This window comes from Pseudorasbora parva, chromosome 8, assembly GCF_024679245.1.
Source record: "Pseudorasbora parva isolate DD20220531a chromosome 8, ASM2467924v1, whole genome shotgun sequence".
Lineage (NCBI taxonomy): Eukaryota > Metazoa > Chordata > Actinopteri > Cypriniformes > Gobionidae > Pseudorasbora > Pseudorasbora parva.
This window is the reverse complement of record NC_090179.1, coordinates 19,340,636-19,358,239: the sequence shown is the minus strand read 5'-3', so window position 1 is coordinate 19,358,239 and position 17,604 is coordinate 19,340,636. Positions and strand designations below refer to the sequence as shown.

At 38.8% G+C, this 17,604-nt stretch overlaps 1 protein-coding gene across 1 annotated transcript in view; it reads right to left on the bottom strand.

Moving 5' to 3' along the window:
* The window catches only part of st14 (ST14 transmembrane serine protease matriptase), a 55,802-nt gene that overhangs the window by 19,327 nt on the left and 18,871 nt on the right, over positions 1 to 17,604 (bottom strand). Inside the window, 9 exon segments of the mRNA XM_067450279.1 lie at positions 820 to 855; positions 857 to 924; positions 1,059 to 1,195; positions 5,996 to 6,224; positions 7,806 to 7,841; positions 8,397 to 8,569; positions 12,600 to 12,670; positions 14,449 to 14,612; positions 14,943 to 15,090. Coding sequence (XP_067306380.1) covers positions 820 to 855; positions 857 to 924; positions 1,059 to 1,195; positions 5,996 to 6,224; positions 7,806 to 7,841; positions 8,397 to 8,569; positions 12,600 to 12,670; positions 14,449 to 14,612; positions 14,943 to 15,090 — 1,062 coding nt within the window.

Here is a 17,604-nt window from a genome sequence, read left to right as displayed (position 1 = left end):
TCGAACAGCCGAAACATGTTATAAATGGCAAGTTCAGCCAACATTAGCGCCAACAAAGATGATGCCTGCTATGTCCAAACGATACCGTTTGATTAACTGCTTGACGTCAAACATTTTCAAAACCATTCTTCCTCTCTTTTTTGAGCATGTCTCTGTCTCCTCAGTGCCATCACCAGCCCCTACTGGCAACTTCTAACCACTTAAGACCTCTCGAGCTTAAGAAATTTGCAATTGGGGGTGGGGCGCAGAGTTGAATTGGTTAAAGGAAGTGTACGTAAGATTGTAGTCACTCTGCCTACCCTCTGACTCGAGGATCCAGCAGGAAGTTTGTAGCTGCAGCTGTGGTAACTAGAGCAGAGCTGGCAACCTGGATGCCGAAACACTACTGACTTTGTGATTGGTCGATAGGTGGAGGGCGGAGCTTCAGGCCAAAACACAACATGTCAAAACATCAGTTAAGGCCTGCAACAACAACTTTAAATGACAATATCCTGGCCGGACTACTGTTGTCAGTGATATTGGTATTTGAAATGAACATGATTTTTTTAATGTCTAGTAACATATCAGGGACATTTTATGATTAATTGAACTACATTGCTTACATACAGTTCCTTTAAAAGACAAAAATGGCACTTTGAGAATCTTGATAAATATGGGCACTGATCTTTCCTGGAATCTGCAGCAGAACCGGCCTGGAACCTCACATTTTTGCAGTGGAAATTCGAGGAAAGGTTTGAGAACCGACACAAGCCAGAACAGTGTCAGTGGAAAAGGGGTAACTGTAAACAAAGAAAAGTGAACCAGTGTTGTGAGGCTTACATTGATGTTCCAATTGCAGTCCACCAAAGGAGGGTTAGAAACTTGGAAAATAAGGAGAGGTGAAGTTTCCTGTGGAAGCAGTCAGAGATGCTCCACAGCTCCCAGCTAGAAATGAATATGGGGGAAATGAATGGCAAAACGTTTATGAACCAACATGAAACACTTTCTAGTCAATTCAAAATTAAATCAGACACTCCGAGTGTTTACAAAGACTGGATGATGACTTTATCAAGTTTTACCAGTCATAGCAGGAATGGCAGAGTAAACCGCTTTGAATCCAGGTTTCTGGACCTTGTCTGTGACCAGGTTGACAAGCATGATGTTACCAGAAGAAACGACCTCGAGAGGATTTGTAGGAGGGCGAAGTCCACACTGTCTGTGATAGAAAGATCCAAGAGTGTTAAAACTGTATAAAAGCATTTTATTGTTGTATACTAGTGTTTATGTGGATAACAACCCGTGAAGAGTGCATTATCAGCATGTTTGATCCAAAACTTAAAGGCAATATAATACAAATATATGCTGCAAATGAATTGTCAGGATATAGGAGTATACAGGTCTGTAGATTGCAGACATGACCTTTAAGATATGGACTAAACACTTGATTGTATGGGGTCTTTAAGATAAATTCAGTTCAAAGGTGTCTAAACTTTGTGCTTTACTAAATCAAATAAAGTGAGAGTGAGTGAGTGAGTAACACACAGACAGAGAGAGAGAGAGAGAGAGAGAGAGAGAGAGAGAGAGAGAGAGAGAGAGAGAGAGAGAGAGAGAGAGAGAGAGAGAGAGGAGAGAGGAGAGAGAGAGAGAGAGAGAGAGAGAGAGAGAGAGAGAGAGAGAGAGAGAGAGAGAGAGAGAGAGAGAGAGAGGAGAGGAGAGAGAGAGAGAGGAGAGAGAGAGAGAGAGAGAGAGAGAGAGAGAGAGAGAGAGAGAGACCTGGGGCGTAACAACATTGTTAAGAGTGGTATGGGCTGTGATTCACAGAAACTCTGTCACCTTGGAAACAGGGCAGAGGCTGAGCGGTGTTGTGAGAATTATGTTCAGAAGCCCACTGGCTTCAAGATACATTTTGTGACCTATACACTTCGGCTGATTTGTTATATAGCATAAAATAAACCCAGAAAATAAAAGAAAAATGAGTGCTCCTTCACCAAAAGCTTGTCTTCGCCCAGTGATGAGGTGACTAAAACGTGGCATGTATCTGAAAGGTGCTAGAGAGGGATCTTAACAAGCCAATCTTCAGCTAGAAGCCTGAGGCCAACCATGAAAAATGAAACTGAATTGAAAAGTTGTGTAACCGGTGCCGAGCGATGAGGGGGCTTCGTCCTTGACGTTTAGTAGAGTGCTAAATACACTACTGTTCTAAAGTTTGTGGTCAGTATTGTTTTAATAAATGTATACTTTTATTCAGCAAGGACAAATTAATGCATCAAATGGTGTCTTCTTTTGAACATTCTATTCTCAAAGAATCTTAAAATATGGTTTCCACAGAAATAACCACAGCTCTGTTTTTAACATAGTTATTACACGGCTCTGTGAAATACTTGATTCTGATTGGTCAGTCACGCATTCCAGCAATATGTTTCAGATAACAACTGTCAAAATTGAATAACCCACCGCTCATCCGGGAGACTACTAGTTATCTTGACCGGTTGTACTTATATGCTTAAAGGGGTGGTTCCGTGTTTTTTTTCTAGGTTTGGTTGTGTTTATTGGGCGCAGTATTATGTCTTAATACTTCTTTTCTTTTTTTTTTATGCTGTATTTTTCTTATATTTTACTTTATTCCACACCGGGGTCTCCCCTGTCCTTTGAAGGGCTTGTTTATTTCCTGAAGACCATCCCTCCGAAAAACACAATGGTCTTAGATTGGTTAGATGGCCAAATGTAGTTTCTTGTATTTTTATTGGCTGAAATGCCAAGCACATATTGTCCGGAAACGCCACACCCTTACAATTACGGCCAGAATTCACATCTGCGGAGACTAGCAAGGGTTTATGATATCACCAACCCGGGAAGAAGCTCGTTGTAGTCCAAACCGGCCATTTTCTGTAGGCAATAAACTGCCATAACTTTAAAAGACAATTTATGTCCGTCAAAAAACGTGCTCCATACGGCTCCGGGGATTTAATAAAGGCATTTCGTCCAATCGCATTTCGTATTCAACTTATGAGAAGTGTTGAAAGTGCCTCTGCAGATCAAAAAGGGCCGTACATATCTTGAATTGCGAGAAGGCACTTTCAACTCTTTTTCCACGGCAACGCGATCGGCTGGAGCTTTAAGATTAAAACATGGACATTTTTCTTTACATAAACGCAGCGATTTGCTTCAAAAACAGAGCTACAGCCAAAGCCTGGATTAGCCAGGACTTTTTAAAAATATGACTCTGATTTTATTCATGTGAAAGAAGAATGTCATATACACCTATAACTTGAGCGTGAGGGAATCATGGGCTAATTTAATCTATGGTGAACTATGCCTTTCAGCATTAATTTCAACACATATGGAATTGACAATAATGTAAAATGTGTACCTTGAATGCAATGTAAGTCGCTTTGGATAAAAATGTAAAAAAAAAAAAAATACAATTGATAAAGGCTTAAAGCAGTTTGGAACTGTTTTTCTTCGCGGAAGCTTTGCGTAAGAGCTAATAAAATATTTAAACTCAAGACAATATTTTGTGTCTAATTTACTTGAGACAAGTAACTGTTAGGCATGTAAAAGAATTTTATCACAGAATAAACCCCTTCAGAGTGATGCAGACCCCTCCACTTCGCGTCGTGGTCCTGATCACTCTGTCGGGTTTTATTCTGCGATAATAACCGGCTGGGTGTACATTATCTCGTGTACATTATTGTAGTGTACATTATAAGAAATGTTTCCTAAACAGCAAATCATCATATTATAGTCATATTCTCTGAAGGATGATGTGACACTAAAGACTGGAGTAATGATGCTAAAAATTCAGCTTTAACATCACAGGAATTAATTAATTTAAAATATATTCAAATAGTAAATGGTTAATTTAAAAATCACAATAATATTTCAGTTTTTACTGTATTTTCGATCAAATCAATGCAGCCATACTGAGCAGAAGAATCTTTTAATTTAATTTAAAACATCTTTCCCCAAACTTTTTGAGGATTGCAGCAAATGCTTTTTTGAATTTAAAGGGGTGATGAATTGAGAAATCAACTTTCCCTTGAGCTTTTGATATATAAAAGGTTATGGTAATATAAGAATTTCCTCTAAGTTTCAGAGCTGAAAACTTCCTTGTTAGTGAAAGAAAAGCTTTTATAGACACCAGGCTCAGCAAATGACCCTGTGCTTCATACTTGCGTCACTGCGTGACAAAACACTGCCTCTACAGTACGTCTAATCCAGTAGCCCCGCCCACCGACTCATGGAGGGCTCGTGCTAGCTGGTCAACAACAATAAATATACAGAGGAAGATTAAGATATTGCGCTATTCCTGGTTGTGAAAGAAGACAGTCGCTGCATAAGCTTCGTTCGGATCCTAATATTAGGAATGAGTGGTTGAACTTTATTTTTAATGAAGTTCCAGCTCACGTGGGGATTTATATTCACATATTCACTTCAGTTCAATGCGGGATTGTTTGTAAACAAATCTCCGGTCGATGCTGGATTTGGATCCGACAGGAATGGTACAACACGCTTATGTGAATAAAACGTTTTTATATGCTATAGTATTGCATTGTTATAGATTGTTTTGCTTATGTGCACATGTCTAACAGAAACATACATTTAGCACGCTGGACTCAGACACGTATGGGCAAGGGCTCGCAAAGCACGGCAGGCCGATCAATCTCATTATATTCCGTTCTTGTTCTGCTATTCTCTCTCTCAAGTTGACGTGTGCGCGCGGTTCACGCTTATATAGTCTGATCTTGCGGGCTATGTGTAATATAAAAATAATAGTCTAATCAATCGCTGGTGGATGAAAAATAAATAAATCACTGTGGTTGTTTGATAAAGACGTTTACGAGCCCTGTGACCGAGAAAATCATTCCGGTTGCTGCTTCTCCCTCACTTGTGTGAACTGAACTGACTGGGGAGCTTAAGCTCATTACATATGCAAATCTTCTCCAATCCTAGCCATATCTTCAGTGTGGTACGCCCACCAAAAACACAGCGTTTTGGAGATAGCCTCAAAACCAGTGTAGAAAAAAGCCTATTACTTATTAGTCATGATGTTTTTGAATGTAAAAACCACACGAACATCATTATGTGACCTCAAACAACAGTATAATTTTTATTTTTTTAAAAGCCAGTCCATGACACCTTTAAATTGTTTTTTTAATTTTATTTTTTAAGAAAGGGGACCAAAAAAAGTGTATTTTACTCAATATAGTGGAGAAAATGTCTGAAGATATTGAAGTCAAAAGGCTCAAAGGTGCACTGTGCGACTTTTGCGTCCGCTAGAGGTCGCCTATTTAAAACAAAGGAAGTGAAGGATCTTGGGACATGTGCTCTTCACCTCCGGTGTGAAAGAATTGGAACAGGACTCATGTTCATGGATGAGGTTATTAACATTACTTTAGTATGTAGAGCAGGACTGAATGTTGAAGGAGCTGAGCAAGGCCGCTGGAGTGATTGTTACACAAACACACGGCTCACGAGCAGCGGGACTTATTATGCGCCAGTCGTCAGCGCCATTTCCGCTTTTCCGCTCATACATATGAGGGAATACAGCTCTCTTTATCATATTAGATTTGAGTGTGTTGAAAATGATGTTATGACATTACTCTGTGCATTCGCTCAGCGGCTGCTTTGACACTTGTTTGCAAATACTGCAGTAAGAATGAAGCGTTTCTGCAAAATAAAACCGGAAACCAAGTGTAACGCAGATATGACGCAATTGACAGGCGACTCTCTCAGACGTTCTGGCTCCTTGGTTAAAATAGCAATTTTCTCACGATTTACAAATAGTTGGAAACATTTGTAAGTACTCAATAGAACATTGTAAGTACTCAATAGAACAAAATATATAACACTGGTCTAGTGGTTTTTGGATATTTTACTGAAGAAATGTTACACCTTTAAATGCATTTAGGAATATTCAGTTTAATTTGGCTTTTTTGTTAAACCAACAGCATGTCACAGATTCTATCAATAGAGCACAGCTGGTATTTAACAAAAACAAGCTGCATATACTCACTTTGTGATGGCACGAGTGTTGTCAGGACTGAGAGAGTCGTAGATGGCAACATAGTCATTGCCACAGTCATCCTCAATGTGGAAGGACTTGAATTTGACGATGATGGCGGAGCCTTTAGGGGCGCGAATCTGCCACTGACATCGGGAGTGAGCTGGGTATCTCTTAGGATGATCAGGAGATGTAAATTCTTTGACCGTAGTTTCAGCCACAAGATTGTAAAAGCATTTCTCTGACAAAAGAAACAGAAAAAGCAGAACAATCTGATCCTTGCTGCATGCTGGTATCTGCATTCAAACTAACTCAAGTACTCTACAGATACTTCAGATAAGGGGTTGTGTACATGTGTTTGCCTAAATGAGCAGTATACAACAGATACAGATCACAGTTCAATTTATGGAAATTGAATTTGTGTTCTCAATATAAAAAGTCACAACCTTGCATATACAATAAACAGTGAAAGTTCTAGAATATTACGAGGAAGGTCAAGAGAGTGCATAATAACAGCCTTTTGCTGAAGATGGAGAAAATTGAACAAGCACATGCTAAAACTAACTTGTCTTATGATTTAGAAGTCTAGACTTGAGGAATAGGGGCATGCATTAAACAATGGACATCATTTCTGCTAGGGAACAGAGGGGTATATGCTCAGAGATATGAAATCAACCAATCATAATGAAGAAAACAAGTACCCTTGAGTCCTTTTAAATCATGCTATTTTTATACATTCTTTCAAGGGATGAATGTGTATTTTTCTCTCTGTTTGTGACTGACTCTGTCAAATTCATAAATTATCTTTTTTTCTTTTGTGGAAAGAACTATCTGTATTTATCATTCGAGGGAAAAATACAGTGCAGGACTTGATGTTGTCAACCAGAAATTGATTGGATAGAAAGTGGCCGTTGAGGCATATTTGATCAATCACTGCGTAATGTCCCAACTCTAACCAAAAAGACAGCAAAGTAACACCCAAAACGCCACCACAACCACAGAATTAAATGTGGAAAGTCTTGAATTTGATGATGATGGAGTAGATTTTAGGGGCGCGACTCTGCCACTGACATTACTGCATGCTGGTATCGACATTCAAACTAGCGAATGCATGGAATGAAACAATGCCTAATAAGAAAGCGAGCTGACAGAAGCATAACGACTTAATCCAAACCTTTTTCTCTTTTCCCTGCATATTTGCTGTAAAAAGCCATCTAAACACTATTACCGCCATTTCATCTTGCCCATCGTCCACCATGTTTGTTTCCACTAAAGTCATGTTTGACTGCAAGAGTTTTTACGAGATTTCCCACGTTCCCAGACGGGACTCTGTTTAGGAATGGAATCTGTTAGTGTGCGGTGTGTTGTCTTGGTCAAATTGTGGCACTCCACATACTACCGAAACAAAACTGTCAAACCTATCATTTTGTCGTCGTCATGTTTGTGGTCTCTTACATTTTCACTTATATTGTGGGACATTGTATTTCACTTTAATTGAAGTCAAATGGGTCTGTTTTGCTACTATAAAGCTATAAGAAATGTCCATGCACTTGCAGCTATATGCAGATAACTTGTACATTTGTACAAAGGTGCTGTTGAAGAGCTGTACATTTGCTCTCTGTGGGTGAAAAACAGGTTTTTTGAGATCTTGTGCTGTTGTGTACAGCAAGGTAAGTGGAAGGGAAAGCGAGCGAGCGAGAGACAGAGCGAGCATGAGATGGAGGCGGGCAGGCATTTTTCAGTGAGTGACAGGAGAGAGCATGGCAACCCAGGTGGAAAATTACAGTGCAGCGGTGACTGAAATGGGACACACTTTACTCACTGGATCTGGGGTCCCTGGCCATCCGAGGGTCTGTGGCTGCAGAGAGAGAGAGAGGGAGAGAGCGAGAGAGAGAGAGAGAGAATGATGCATGCTGTACTTTTTTCAATCCGCTTTCCTTCCATTTTCCACAGGCCTGTCAGACATTCTGTTCTTCCTCCTCCACCCCTCACCTTGACTCCGACATTCACAAATACCATTCTCTCACCTCACTACGGCGACATGAGTCTCCTTACAGAGATATCATTTTAAGCAGGGCACTGAGGTGTCACTCAGGCCTGCTGCTCTCGTGTATATAATGCAAAGGGGGACTGGAGAAGGACAGGCAGTAACAGCTTTTTTTTGTTGCAGAAACAGAGAATTACTTTGTTGCATTGAGCCGCACATTGGAGGAAAGTCCCTGCTGTTATCTAGAATGTTATTAAAAAGTGTCAGTACTCCTAAAGGAGCGATTTCATACATTTTTTTCATATTTTTACATGTTAGTCACGGTATTTTACAACAAAACCACTTTCAAATGTAATCTTCCTTTATTCACACTAATTACTGCACTGTGACTCTGCTCTCTTTCTTTGTAATTAGCAATCATCTTACCTGAAGCTGTAATGTCGCTGTAAGTGATTGCGACGCTCCCGAAGCGTTTGCCCTCCTGTCGGATGTTCCTCTGCAGAGCCTCGATCACACGCTCCTCGGTCAGCTCTGGGACGACCTCCTGGTCCAGCTCAGGAATGTCAAACTGAGACCAATGATACGCTAATGTTCCTTCACTGTAGATGCATGATATAGACAATAAGATTTTTCTGTTTCTTGCCCATGCAAAACTCACTGTCAAAAGATGTTTGGAAAAAAAAAGCATGTTGCATGTTGTTGTCAGGGTGTTTCTATGCAGCTGCTAAGGTATTTTTTAGGGCCCAAGCCCTGAAAGGGCGCAGAGCCCTATTGTTCTTCTAAGGATTATTTGTTATTATTATTATTATTATTATTATTTTTTTACGCGACTATTTGGGCATTTTTGGGGCCCTTCCCATGCTCGAAAACTCTTGAAACTTTGCACACGCATCAGAATGCGCGGCCATCAGGGCCGGGCTGAGGCTGGGACCCGGGCGTGGCAGGGGGGCTCGACAGCGCCCCCTAAAGTGGGGTCTGAAAACATGGTCTATAAATCAAACCAACTTGCACGTACATATATGAAACTCGGTACACATATAGAGCTCATCGGGCCGAACAACTTTCGTGCTCTAAGTTATGCGTCAGCCCAACAGGAAGTGAGCTATTATGGGTTGTTCGGAAAACGCATGCTGTGGAATTTGCGATACTCCTCCTAGACGATTCACCCGATCAGCACCAAACTCAGTCAGCATGAAGTCAAGACACTGAGGATGCCAAATTGCGAGCAACTTTCTGATTTCTCAAACGGTTTGGCCGTGGCGAAGAGACGAATTTATGGCGAGAAAAAGGAAACAGGAAGTGTGTTATAACTTTTGCATACATTAATTCATTTTGATGAAACTTCAGCTGTGTGTTCGTTGTAAGAGGCCGATCACATGGATATGACTTTTGTGAGACAAAGTTATAGCGCCACCAACTGGCAGCAGGAAGTGTGTCACTTTCAAAATTGCTTTAAATCCCCATCTTATTTTCACCCGATTTACTTCAAACTTCATCAGTATAATGTCAAAACATGGCAGATATAGACATATGAATGGATTCCTGATTCTAGAAAAACTGTTGTCATGGCAATGTGTCAAAGTCCAATAATCTTTTTTGGTGTTTTTGAGACTCTTCACATGCTTGAAATTGCATGAAACTCAACACACACATCAGACATGCTGTCCAGAAGATGCAAGCAAAGATTCAGAAACGGGCGTGGTAGAGGGGCTCAATAGCGCCATCTTTTGTCCAAAGCGGGGGGTTAGTTTTATCTACAGTCACCAAACTCGGTATATATATTGTACATTTTGAGCCGGACAACTTTCTAATTTACTGTCATTAGCTCTGACCAACAGGAAGTCAGATAATTTGGTTGGAAGATAACAAGAAGTCGAAAGCGAGCTCTGAGTTTTTACCTTCTCCTCAAAAGCGATTCATTCAATCTCCTCCAAACTCGGACAACATGAAGCAAATATACAGAAGATGCTAAAATGTGAACGGTTATTGGATATCTCAAACGGTTTTCCCTTAGCAAAAGGCTAAAAAAGACAAAAGAGAGACACAAGTAACTGGTTCATAAATAAGGCTATACTCCCACCTGCTGGTTATTCTATATAGCACACTGTTTTTTTTTTCAACACTTATGCTCTCACTTAAATGACCAATAGAGGGCAATATTGTATAAGTTTTCAAGCAAAAAAACCTTACCTCTGTGTGTGTGTGTGTGAATGGTTTTCTAGCCTGCTGGGGACTAAAACCTGAATGCACACAGACTCATGGGGACTTCCCAATGGGTACAAAAGCTTATAAATCAGACAGAATGAGTTACTTTGAAAAGGTGAAAATGCAGAAAGTTGTGTGATGGGTAGGTTTAGGGGTAGGAGCAGTGTATGAGGACAGAATATATGGTTTGTACAGCATAAAAACCATTACATCTATGGTGAGTCCCCAGAAAAAGATAGTGAACCAGACATGAGTGTGTGTGTGTGTGTGTGTGTGTGTGTGTGTGTGTGTGTGTGTGTGTGTGTGTGTGAGGGGCAGGGGCGGGGGGGTGAAGGGGGGTGTTGTGGATGGGGGGATGGGCTGAGCTGATTTGAGTTGCCTGCAGCATACTTCAGCATTACTACTGTGTGTGTGTGTGTGCGTGTGTGTGTGTGTGTGTTGTTCTAGCCTGGTGGGGACTTCAACCTGAATGCACACAGACTCATGGGGACACATGTCACTGTAGGGGCCTAAATTGAGGTCCCAATGGGTACAAAAGCTTATAAATCATACAGAATGAGTTATTTTGAAAATGTAAAAATGCAGAAAGTTTTGTGAAATGGGTAGGTTTAGGGGTAGGGGCAGGAGGACAGAATATATGGTTTGTAAAGCATAAAAACCATTACGTCTATGAGTCCCCAGAAAGATAGTGAACCAGACATGAGTGTGTGTGTGTGTGTGTGTGTGTGTGTGCGCGTGTGCGCTAAAAAGATTACCTCTCAATGCTGTGCTTTGGCCTGCATTAAATGATAAAACATATTATTCTGGGTTTGAATAAAAAAATAAATGTATAAAACCAGTTTATTTGTAGGGCATTGACAATATTGTTTTATATAATTAGTTAAATAATTGTGTTAATACAAATAATTATTAATAAAACATAAATATTTTAAAAAAATTACTAACAAAGGAAAAAACACATTTAATTGTCTTTTTCAACAAAAAGTAATTGGTGTGTGTAACTTAAAAATGAGAAGATTAATGTTTAAGGACAAAAATGATAACCAATGAGCTACCGGTATATAGAATAACCAGAAGTTGGAAGTGTAGCCTTATTTAGTAACCAGGTTGGATATGTCCTAGGGAACACTGTTTTGAAGATAAAACTATTGTTGTTATTGCAAAACAGTGTTTTCAGACAGTGAAATAAAAACAATGTTCTCTCACTGTTTAGATTTTGTGTCTGTCATTCCCCCTCCCCCCTCCCTCTCCCTCTCTTAGGATCACTGTGTGTGTGTGTGTGTGTGTGTGTGTGTGTGTGTGTGTGGAGGGGGTCTCTCTCACTCTGTGTGTGTGTCACCTTTTCTCTTGTGTTTTCATAATTTAACCCTTTCATATCATAGGCTATCACAAATATCTATCACTTTATTGTGAAAAATAAGTAAAAAACTAAAACATATATTATATCTTTAATTAAATACTGGTCTTCTGAACTTACAAAATTTTGAGCTGCAAAAAATATATTTGCACATAATTGAAAGTGATGTCCCAATACTTTTAATTGTTTTCTATAACATGGGCTTTAAAGAAGGTCATGTGCTGTGTTTGCAAAGATCACGTATGACACCTCTTTAAACTAATTATTTATTGATAGAATTCAAATGGATAAAAAAAGTTAATTTCACATGATCTTATTAAAGTGCCTGTTTATAATAAACTTCCATAAATTATATGCACGCATATTACTCTTACCTGACACTGATATTAAAATCATTGTTGCGGTCTCTGTGATTTGGCTTAATTTATTTTTAAGAGAAGTGTAAGGATAATACAACTTCAGCATTTGGACAGTATTCTGCACTCATTTGAAATTGACATTTGACATCATCTGACATAAAATTAAAGAATAAAATGTAATTGATCTCAGAGATGTGAGTGTTGTGGTTCCTGGTCATAGCAGCACCAGTTGCTGCAGTTAATGAGGTGAATTCAATTGACTTTGACATAGTCCCTTTATTTATTTTTTCCCATATTAAATGCCTATTGGCCTGCTGTGCACAGTTAAGCTGATGCCACCGGGGTGGCGGTGCCCCCGGCTTGGGCCCGTCATCGCTGCTCGCAGCTTTAATTTTATATTGATGTTGCTATGCTGTTACTAGGCTATTCTGGGTGGTTTCTTACTGACCCAAATGATCTGTCTCAGATTCAGTATAATGTATTTTTGCCCTGTTTTTATGGTCCCTAACCCTGAGCATGAGCAACAGTAATAGTTGAACTGGAAATTAATAATTTGTATGAGACTTATAATTTGTCTCTATCAGCGAAACCACTAGGCATTAAAATCAAGACGTAAAGAATGATCTATTCTTTAATTTAAAAACTATTAGATTTAGAGAGTGATAAATTTAGCTTTGTCTGGATCAGGGGTTTTTGGCTCAGATGTACCTGAAGGCAGTGATGACAGACTTGGTAAAGTATTTGGAAAGGAAAGGATCTCTGGTAAATGTATCGTTCATCTGAAAAAGAAAGAAGATTTTAAGAAATAAATGGCCAATGATAGGCAGTAACAAATGTGAATTGAAATGCATATATTTGTATAGCCCTTTTCACAATGGAATCATTTGGATTTGAGTGAGTTTGACAAGGGCCAAGTTGTGATGTCTAGAACTTGGTCAGTGCATCTCCAAAACTGCAGTCCTTGCGGGGTGTTCCCAGACTGCAGTGGTTAGTATCTATCAAATGTAATTCAAGGAATGAACATTGGGGATCCAGCGAAAGGGTCATGGGTGGCCAAGGCTCATTGGTGCACTTGAGGAACGAAGGCTGGCCCGTGTTCTCTGATAAAACAGTTGAGCTACTGTAGCTCAAACTGCTCAAGAAGTTAATGGTGGTTCTGACAGAAAAGTGTCAGACTACGAATCAATGATAGAAGGTGGGCTGGTCTGATTATTCACGGTTTATTTTACATCACGTGGATGGCTGGGTGCGCGTGTCTTGCTTACCTGGGGAACACATGGCACCAGGATGAACTATGGGAAAAGGGAAAGCCGGCGGAGGCAGTGTGATGCTTTGGGCAATGTTCTGCTGGGAAACCCTGGGACCTGCCATCCATGTGGATGTTACTTTGACATGTACCTCCTACCTAATTATTGTTGTATATAGTGTTGTCACTATACCAAAATTATGACGGATACGATATCAGACTAAAATACCTCGATACAGATACTAAATCGATACCATGGTCAAAAAAACCCAGTAAAAGTAATGGAATTATATGACAACAGAACTTATTATTCATCGTTTTATTTTATTACTAAAAATTGACTTGGCCAGCATGTTCCTGCCCTGTTTTTTTACCATTCCCTCCTCTTATTGCTATAATAACTACATGCCAGTGGACATCCTTACAGAGATCACATTATTAATCATGTTAACCTTTCACTTCTGAACAGGTTGGGATTACCAAAATCTTATTTCATGATACGATTAATTTAATATTTTTTAAATGTAATTTAACATTTATAATATAGGTTTTTAATTGTATATTTGTTTTGTTTTTTAAATAAGCAAAAAATGCAAATTGCAAACAATATGACAAAAACAGTGCTTTATTTTTCAGCTACATTAGGTCTATTTGACAGAAGCAAGTCAAGAAAGAAATTAAATAATCAAATATAAAACTGCTTAGTCTTCACTCTATAAGTTAACTATGCACTGACTCTTAAATATATTTTTAGTTTATTAGCTAAGCAAGGGGTGGTTTTACATATTGTATCCATTTGTAATAGCAGGGTATCGCGATACTTTTCTAGTGCCGGTATATCATGCAACAATAGTTGCAGATCATGTAGACTTTTTTTAATGGAAACACTATGTCCTGGTGGCTGTGGCCTCTTTCAGCAGGATAATGCATGTAAAAATATCATAAAATCATATGAATTGAGCGGTTTAGTCCAAATTTGAGACTCGATTGTTTTATATGATGAACCGATTGAATATAGGCTTTTATTTGTGTAGCTGTCAACGGAGGGACAAAAAGGTCTCAGTCAGTTGTCATCAAAAAGATCTGTGTTTCGAAGATGAATGCAAGTCTCACGGGTTTAAAACAACACAAGGGTAAGTAATTAATGACAGAATTTTCATTCTTGGGTTTCTCTTTAAAAGACTACCATGACTGTAAGCTATCAAAAGTCTATGTAATGATTTTTTTTTTTAAATCTCAAAATACAGATGATATGGTAAACACACACAAAGAGACAGTGGAGAAAAGTTTGGACACAACAAAAACACTTACAATTCCTTCTAGGTCCCTTGCCACTTGTTGGAATTCCGTACTTTCAGGGTTCTCATATACTGGGCTGTACTCCGGCTTAAGAAGCTTCATGTGTCCGCTGTAAACCAGTGTGGATGGGCTGGATTTCAGAGAGGTGGACTCATTTTCCAATTCTTTGCTCCTGACTGAGAGAGGGAATATGTTATTAATTAAAAAAAGTAGTAATTTTTTTAACTACAATTCAAATGTTTGGGTCAGTAAAAAATATTTTTCAAGAAATGAAAACTCTTATTCTGCAAGAATGCATTAAATTGATCAAAAGCAATAGTAAAGACATTTACAATGTAAAAAAAAAAAAAAAAACATTTCAAATTGCATTTCTTTTCTTTTTTTACTGTAAAAATAGACACATCAGATCAGTTTATGATAACGTTTTTGGTAAAGGTTGACCCCAAACATTTGAACGGTATTATAGGTGTGCAAGTTTGCTAGAGACGATTGTCAAATCTATTTACCAACAAACAGCCACACTAGAAATCCGACCACTGCAGCCACTACCAGTAGGGAAACCACGACCCCCACGACAATGCTGGTCTTCCGTACTGATGCCATCTTCTGTTCATTCGTCAGGAAGGTCACCTGCTCATGTTGCCCTTTCCCTCGCTAAAACAGAAATTAAATGATTCTCATGAGAGCGGGTCCTTCAAAAGTAAACATTTCATTTCGCAAATGATACAAAACAGCACATTCAGAGTGAATCATGAAAATAAACTGAAAAATGAATTTACATCAATTCGGTGTTCTATTTAAAATAGCTTTAGGGTAGTAAAGCTAGAAAAAAAAGGCTCCAAAAGCAAAAGGGAAGAAGTTTAAGAAATAAAACCATTCAAAAAGAGCAGTGCAAACTGTTTAAAATTCCTCCTTTTGTGACCCTGCTGTGTAACTTCTGCTCTACTGAAGAAAAACAGTGCACTGTAAATAAGAATTTTTGTTAGTTGCTTTGGTTAGAGAAAATTAAAGCACAAACACATTAAACATTAAATGACATTAAATGTTAATATTAAGCACTGCATTTGTAAGGGAAAAAGTAGCCTCTGGAGGTGCAGCATCTGTAAGAATACTTAATACAAATTATCCACTAATGAAAACTATATTTCAGTACCACTTATTTTTTATTTAATCCCATAAAATTTTGACTTAAACATGTTGCAAATTATGCATGAGTAGCAACAGTATGCTGCTTACCCACCAAACCCACTTCCCAAATGGTAAAGGAAGAGCTGAAAGTGAAAGATAAACCAAAAACAGATGGTAAGTAAAGCTTTTTGGGTTTAGATGGTCCAATTTAGACATTCTGCTAACTGAAAGTAACTATGCAACTACATCTTGCAACTTTTTCAACAAACCTGAATCCTAACAATCTAATACAGTAACATAGACATTGTGCTAACTATAAGTAACTTTTCAATTATGTGTGAATCAACAAGTGAATCATCAAAACAGTTTAACCAATGTGTGGCAATAAGTCCCTCCAGCATTGAGAACCAAACTGAAAGAAAAAAAATATGTATATATGTTGACACGAACTGTTCTTTGCAGTAAAACATGCTGAGACAGGTTTCAGTGGAGTGGAATCAAACTGGTTAAGCCTGTTTCTTTGACCTTACACACAGACACTGACAGTTATATGACATACTCTATCATCCAGCTGTGGTTTAGAGTATTACATTGTTTGTCTGCGTTTAAAGTGTAACGTGAGTTAATTGTGCAATTTTTTAATTAAGGATTGGCGTTTCTGCTGAACCCCTGAAGGAGACCCTAGCCTGCCCAAAGATAGGAGGTAAATATTTTGTATTTGATAACCAAATGGTTATAAATGTGGGAATCGAACTTAAATATTGAAGGTTAAGTCACAATCCTGAATGTAATATAGTGCTAAACACTGCACTTAAGATGTCCACTCGTCCGAGCAACACTTCTGTCGCGCCGCGCTCCACTTTATTCCTATGGGTGACGTCAAGCGACTTTAACGTACCCGCATAGCATTCCGGGAAGGCAGCGCTGCATTTGAACCGATTTGAACCATAGACCGTAAAAAATGTTTTATTTGAACGCAGAAATGACGGGAAGCATCACATCATCACGCTTCAGTCTTGTCGCAAAAGTGGATCTCCACGGTCACTGCTGCAGGACTTCACGAAATCAACAAGGTTACCAAAGAAGTGTGTTTTTGACAGAGAGATCCCAGCGATAAAGGTTCACGGTCGTGCTTTGGAAGCAGTCGGTGAGTAAAACTGCTTCAAATGTCTGTTGTTGGCTATCGTCGCGTAAGTAAACATCAGTAAACAACGCGATCGTGTAACTTTACAGTTCATTTATCAATGGAGCATGCGATCTATGGTGTGTTTAAATACATTTGTTTAGCTGACCTATATAGGTGTCAGTTTGTTTATTGTAAAACCTCCCAAACATAAACCTAGGGGACGTTCACACAAAGCATGCTTCTTTATTCAAATGCGCTAATGTTACTCCATTGTTTTTCTATGTTTATTTCACGGCTCTGTGAAATACTTGATTCTGATTGGTCAATCGCGCATTCCAGCGGTCTGTTATTTCCAGATAACACCCGCTCATCCGGATACTACGAGTTATCTTGACCGGTACTACTTCTATGCTTAACGCTGGCGCCATCTTGTGGTTGTTAAATACTTAAACAGCCATGGCTACAATGGAAGACTTCAAGGCGGTTTTCCTTTATAAAGTTTTAAATATGGATATTTTACTTGCACAAACGCATCGATTTGAATCAGAAGGCTCTATAAACCCATCAGAGCTGCGTGGAGCACGTTTTTTGATGGACAGCTGCTTTTTTTATGGACTTCAAAAACAGCTACAACTACTGATGGGATTAACGTTAGCTTGGACTTTTTAAATATAACTCTGATTGTATTTGTCTGAAAGAATAATGTCTTATACACCTATAATGACTTGTGGGTGAGTAAATCATAGGTTCGGTTTCATTTTTGGGTAAACTTACCCTTTCAGCATTCATTTTCAACATTCAGCAGCAATAGATAAAGGCTGAAAGCAGTTTGGAACTGTTTATCTTCGCGGAAGCTTTGCGTAAGAGCTAATAAAATATTTAATCTTAAGACAATATTTTGTGTCTAATTTATT